This window comes from Panthera uncia (assembly GCF_023721935.1).
Source record: "Panthera uncia isolate 11264 chromosome B3 unlocalized genomic scaffold, Puncia_PCG_1.0 HiC_scaffold_1, whole genome shotgun sequence".
NCBI lineage: Eukaryota > Metazoa > Chordata > Mammalia > Carnivora > Felidae > Panthera > Panthera uncia.
Window position 1 is genome coordinate 45,604,220 of NW_026057582.1, and position 6,661 is coordinate 45,610,880.

Sequence of the window (6,661 nt, forward strand, 5' to 3'; positions counted from 1 at the left end):
GGAGTGATGATATTATGTTTTCCTTTCTCTTTGACCTAATTCAGTGAGTAAAACTAGGAAAAAACTACCCGCTGTGTTGTGCCACTCATTTTTGATGTGCTAATATTAAGAAAATAGGTCCAAGGCAACTCCATATAGATTTAGGCCTATTTGGGCCAAGAGCTCATCTCACGGCACGTAAAGAATGGTAACTGCCATCTGGACCCTTGCTCCCTTGGGAATTCTGTGACGTACATAAAAGGAAGAGACGTGAGACGTAGGCCCACCTTATTCCATTCATCCGCCTGCAGAACCAACACCTGTGAGGTCACCTGCACTGGCAACCACACTACCTGTTGTAAACCTTGGAAGGAGGATGAGAGACTAAAACAGATTCATCAGGTACAGGCTGGCTACCTAATTCCCGTTTTGATGAGGATAGCCTACACATAAATAACCAGGGTGAGAGATGGCAAGTCTAGTTAACCATACTGACTGTAGGTGGTAAGAATGACAAGGGCATAGAGTAGGGCAATAATTAAGTTCAGCATTTGAGTGTCTAGTATATGAAAGGCAGTGTTTCACAACAGTAACCACATTTAAGAATAAATCTCAGGGACATAAAATCAAAGCCAAATAATAGTTGTTATAACAAAACACAAATCCCTTTTTTTTTAACTTCAAAACAAAAGTTTAACTTAAGGCCGTTGGACTAGGAAAGGCTGTTCTACAGTGGCATTTTAAAGTAGAAATGATAACTTCATGGTCTTTGCCGATATTAATGTGTAGGTTTCTCATCTCTTCTGTTTTTCATTTTATTTCTCCTCTTTTCTTTGTAACTACCTCCAGCTTGACTTCTCTTCTTCACGCTTGAGAATTCCAGTCTCCTCGTTTTTCATCTTCCTGTATCTTGTGCCAGAATGTGCTGACAAATCGAACTCAAATGTCCTATGGAGTACAAGAGATAAAAGATTCAGACATTACTACCCCCCAGTTCCCCATATAGATTTCAGCTATTTCTGCTCTATTACGGATTAGCTTATTGTAATTTAAGTGAGAAGAAAAGTTTTAAAAAATTTGTAAATATATTTTACAAGTGTTTTATAACCCAATTGGTATTTATGCTGCTTAAGGGTAACCTTAAAATATACAGATAGATCAGTGGGCACTCCTTGTCAGAAAAGCATAGTTGAATAGAAAAGTAACAACTCTATGCCCTTTTAAATCACTAAAAGATATTGTCACAAAATACCTATTTAAAATAAGCATTAGCTAAACATTTATATGAAATCATTCTCTAGAGTGATACAATTTCCCATGTGCAACTTAACCAAATTCCCAGTGTAAAACAAAACCCAACTTTTTCTCCAGCCTCGTTGATTTTTGCCACCTTTTACTTGCTACGTCTTCTGGCACTTCGAACAAAGATTTGGGTGTTCTTTGTTTTTAAGATAGCTCCTTCAAAGTCTTATACAGCTCATTGACTCTTTTAAAGGAATTCCTAGAGATCAAAGTATTATTTTTCTAAGTGTTTTATCTCTAAGGACATATTAAATGAATCCTTTGCAATTCTCTTATAGCCTTGATTTTTCTCCAACAGGTATTGCAAGGACTTTTCTGTGGCTTTTAGAAAAAGACTTGATTAAATTCACTGAATTGTTTAAGCACAGCGCTGTTATAAATGAAGTCCTTCCTCCCAGGGATCACCACTATTCCTCCTGGTTTAACTGTCCCAGCCACCCAGTGGATTCTTTATCAAACAGACATTTAGTGAGGACTTGTATGTCTCAGGCACATGTGAGGCCCTGCTGAGTGCATGGGGACCAGGCTGTGCCATGGTGGCCACATGGGGAGGAAAGCAGTCTAGGACTACAAAAAGTAACCACAGAACGAGGTGATGGAGAGGGCCTTTGAGTGACCTGCTGCATGCACTCCCAGACATTATTGCATATAAGCCTGGCCCACACTTCTGCCAGAGGGCTGTTTTTCTTATTTTACAGATTAGGAACAAAGATTAAATGGGAAAGTTAGGATTTGAGGCCAGTTTCTTTACTCCAAACATATTCTATGATACCAAGTGATTTTTTTTGTTTGTTTTATTCCTTTATTATCCCATACTGACCTAAGCATACAAAGGAAAGGACTCTACCAAATAGAATCCTGAGCTATTGAGTCTGTCTTGGGTGTTTGTTTGTTTTCCATGAGATTAGAGTGGAAAGTCACTTTAAAGAGGGGGGAAAAAAGGATAAAAGAATCATTTCTATTAGCTAAATTTTTATTCTCAACTCTAGGTAAAGTCTATATAGAACATATTGTAATACTTATTCACTTGTTTGACTTTCTTTTCCTTTCAGTGGAATTGGATCACAGAATTGATTTTGAACTCCGAGAAGGCCTTGTGGAAAGCCGCTATTGGTCAGCTGTCACATCTCATACCGCCTATTGGTCATCCTTGGATGTTGCCCTCTTTCTTTTAACCTTCATGTACAAACATGAGCACGATAATAATGCAAAACCCAATTTAGATCCAATCTGAACTCTTGAAGGACACTAATGGCCCCAAACTGATTTCTTCCTGTTAAAATATGTGTGTCAAGATATGATGGAGATTTCAGGTTTAAGTGTGTTTCAGTTTTGTTTAGGGCAAGAAATATTTGAATTTAAAGCACTTTATTTAAAAAACAAATATTTTTTCAGTCTGAAAGAAGTTATTTACACTTTTCATCATTTTAATTATGAGTCTGACAGAGCCTCCTGCAGAGAATCAAGCAAGACCTGGAATTGAGTTTGGGTGAACTACATTATAAATCACAATCTAATTTCCCCCAAATATAAAGGCATATTAATGAGTTGAATCTAATGTATTAACCAAAATATGTTGTAACTCTCAAGTGGTCAAGATCCAGTGTAGTCTACGTAAAGACCACAAGGTGTTACTACTGTTGTCGATTTCTGCGAAAGCTTCTATTTCCACAGGTCCTTTGACAGAAGAGGATAACAGAGTTTAAGGTGTTTTTGAATTTAACTTGCTTAGAAAAACTAATGCTAAAAAAAGAAACAATATTTGAACTACTGTATTTATAATTTATTACCTCTAACTGCTTTATTTCAATACATGAAGCATTACATTTTTAAAATGTTTCCTTTGAACAATTTAAGAACCACATTTCTTTTCTATAGTGTTAAGACCCTTTTTTCCTCAAAACTCCATCTTTGTACTCTTCAGATGAATATATAGACACTGTGGCATACTTTCAGTATTTTTGTCATTAAACACTTGTGGTTTCACATAAATAACACTAGTTCAATTATTTTGAAAACAAAATGAACTTTTCGTTATGTCACATGTACCTCAGAAGAAAGCTAAAGTTTTCTAAATTTGACATAAAGTACTCCATCATGGCTACATTTATTTCATTAACCTTATGGGAAAATTAGTAAACAACTTTGGAGTGGTGAATACTACAACTATTTTCAATATATAAACATCTGTGTGCCAAACAATTAACGTATATAAAGGGATGGAGTGCCACTCACAGATTTTACTTGTGAAGTGTTCGAGAAAACATGGTTGAGACACAAGACACAATAGATCAGGATCCCAAGGCACTGGAAGAGTATTCCTCTGCTGTGATTGTCTCCACAGTGCTTTTCATCTGAGGAGCTCAAAGTGCTTTAAGATTCAGTCATCTCTGTAGTACTCCTTGAGGTAAGTAAATGAGTGTTTTCCTCCTGTTTCGTGTTAATACACTAAGGCACCAAAACATTTTAAAGTGCCTTGAATTAGATTACAGAGCAAATAGAAGAGCTCAGATTGAAGCTGCACTGTATTCTTTTATATGCTATTCAGTGACTACAATTCCCACGTGACCTCTTAGTAGTTTGCAGACAGTAATAATAACAGAAGTTGCAATGCGTAATTTGGAGAGAAGACTGTGAAGCCGATATTTTGTCCTACTTGTCGTATATGTTCTGTGGTTCTCACATACAAAGGAGGAGTTACTTAGAAGAGACCAGTAGCCATCTCTACCCCACCTAACTCACTTTTGAGTGGCTTCCCCTAGGTTCCACGTAAGGTGCTGTCTTTGCTTATCTTCCAAGGATTTTCTTAGCTGCCCAATAATTGTCAAGCTGGGAGCAAAGTTGGTCAGTTGTGCATCTCACCCACTCCATTCTTTACAAAAAGCCATGGAATCTGTGGGCTCACCTGTAGGTTTTCCTGAGCACCATCAGTCCCTTGTCCTGGGCTTTCATGGAATTTGCACAACATAAAGCACTTCTTTTGAGTGCTTAAAAAGGCCCCGAAGCCCCGTGACCACATATGTGACTCTTGCTATAAAAGGCTTTTGATGAGATCTTCGCAAAGCTGAAGCAATCTCTTTCGAATTTAGAGACTCCTGTGAACTCAGGTCACTTTCATACCCTGTTTTATTTCATACGTCTACTTTAGTTCTCAGGAAAATTAAACTCCTGTCTCATGTGACCGTCTCATCAAAGGTACTTTAAGCATATGTTGCTGCAGGTGGTGTGACACTCGTATGTCTAAGAGCTTTAAGGGATTCATTCTTACCAGTAGAATGCGAAGAGTCCTTTTTCCTGGGGACAGTAAGTCTATCAAACCTTTTAATTTGATATGGAAGAAAAAGAAAAAGATATCCCCATAGCTATAGCAGATTATCTGCTTCTCTTTTTTCACGTTGAGAAAACAAAATCAAATTTAACCCCATGGAGTTTATCTGAGTTCTTGAAAAGAGCAACATTTAAAACCCCCTTTTCAAAATTAGCTATTCTGGATTACGGAACAGGTGTTTTGTTTTCAATGTATTTCATCAGCAGAGAATAGAGATGGTGATCTTGACTTGATAGTACTCTTCTTGTTTCCATGTCTCTGCATGTTATCATGGAATGTACTTGTATATACTCAAGTAATATACAGAGTATGTGTAATTCCGGCTTGATTTAGAAGCTAAGTCCGTTACTGAGTAACATTTTGCAACTTTATTCCAGCAAGTACTAAATTGGCCAAAAAGTTCTGTTTTTGATACCATTAAAAATTTATTCTCTATTTTGTGTACACGCTATGATGATTCTTCAGAGTACTAGTCATATCGTTCTATTTTAATCCAGTTAGGGTCCCAAGAATTACCAAAATTTAGAATAAGGAAAATGTTTTGGATTAAATCTTACCTTATTTTTACTTTGAAATTGACCTTTGCTAAAGCCTTTTTGTTAGTTTGTAACTTTATTTTCTTTTTTTTTTTTAATTTTTTTTTTTAACGTTTATTTATTTTTGAGACAGAGACAGAGCATGAACGGGGGAGGGTCACAGAGAGAGGGAGACACAGAATCTGAAACAGGCTGCAGGCTCTGAGCTGTCAGCACAGAGCCCGACGTGGGGCTCAAACCCACGGACCGTGAGATCATGACCTGAGCCGAAGTCGGACACCCAACCTACCGAGCCACCCAGGCACCCCTAACTTTATTTTCTTTTTTTAAAAAAAAATTTTTTTAACATGTATTTATTTGAGAGAGACAGAGCACTAGTGGGGGAGGGGCAGAGAAAGAAAGAGACATAGAATCTGAAGCAGGCTCCAGGCTCTGAGCTGTCAGCACAGAGCCCGACCCAGGGCTCAAACCCACCAACTGTGAGATCATGACCTAAGCGAAAGTCAGACGCCCAACCGACCGAGTCACCCAGGCACCCCTCATCACTTTATTTTCAGCAGTAGTTATGTTATAATTCAACATTACTGTATTATAAAACATAATTATAAAGTATACTGGGCTTCCCAAGACCTATCCCTTTATAAAATGTGAAGCAAGCCTTATGAATCTTATCTTTTACCTCTTTCTATTAAAGCGCATCTGTCAGCCTTTGAAAATTCTCACACTGCACATGTTCTGTAGAAGCCTCCAGGCAGTGATGTGTGAACATTCATCTTCATTCTTTTTCTCTCTGTTTCCTCTTTGGGGGCTGAGGTATCTTAGTCTGCAAGGCATTTCACACACCATATGCCAGGTTTGCATTCCCCTGCAGAGTAGCTGGGGAAAGAAACCGTCACGGCAGTATCATAGCTCACCACTCATTTCAATGATGGCACCTGAGCCCCTTAAAGTGGAGCAGACCAGACCTAGAGGTTTTGCTGTAAGACCTGCAGTAGAGGAAAAATAGTTGAATGGCTTTCTGATTAATTAGGTTGGTTAATATTTGTCTTCTCAGCTACTACATTTGGACAATTGAGAAAATTGAGTATGTCTTAAAGGTATTTAATGTCTTTTTAAGTTTAATCTCTATACCCAATGTGGGGCTTGAACTCACAGCTGAGAGCAAGAGTTGCATGCTCTTCTGACTGAGCCAGCCAGGTGCCTCTGTCTTAAAAGTATTTTTAAACAATCCTGTTGGCATGGAAACAGCTAAAGAAGAAACGTGTGACACTAAGTTAGGGTCAAGGCAGAGCTAAAAAGAGGGTATAATAATCATACACTAGAGAAAGAACTAGAATTTTACTAAACTGAGCGTTGGCCAGTTGACATCTGTGGATATTCTCAAGTTGTCTCTTACCCATATTCTGCTGTCATTCCTGGACCTCAAGCCTCTGCCAGGAATTGGATGGTCCTCTGACTGAATTTGAAACACCTGCATTAAATATTTTTATGGTGAGGTATGGGCAATATGTATAAT

The 6,661-nt window shown here is 38.0% G+C and overlaps 1 protein-coding gene across 5 annotated transcripts in view; it reads left to right on the plus strand.

Moving 5' to 3' along the window:
* DDHD1 (DDHD domain containing 1) overlaps positions 1-5,044 on the plus strand; it is a 94,924-nt gene extending 89,880 nt beyond the window's left edge. For 4 of the 5 annotated variants that reach the window (XM_049611554.1, XM_049611556.1, XM_049611558.1 and 1 more), the window contains one exon: positions 2,334-5,044. In XM_049611554.1, the coding sequence (XP_049467511.1) occupies positions 2,334-2,515 (182 nt within the window). In that variant the 3' untranslated portion in view covers positions 2,516-5,044. The remainder of the gene's footprint in view (positions 1-2,333) is intronic. The other variant, XM_049611555.1, reaches the window with a different exon arrangement.
* The last annotated feature ends 1,617 nt before the right edge of the window (positions 5,045-6,661 follow it).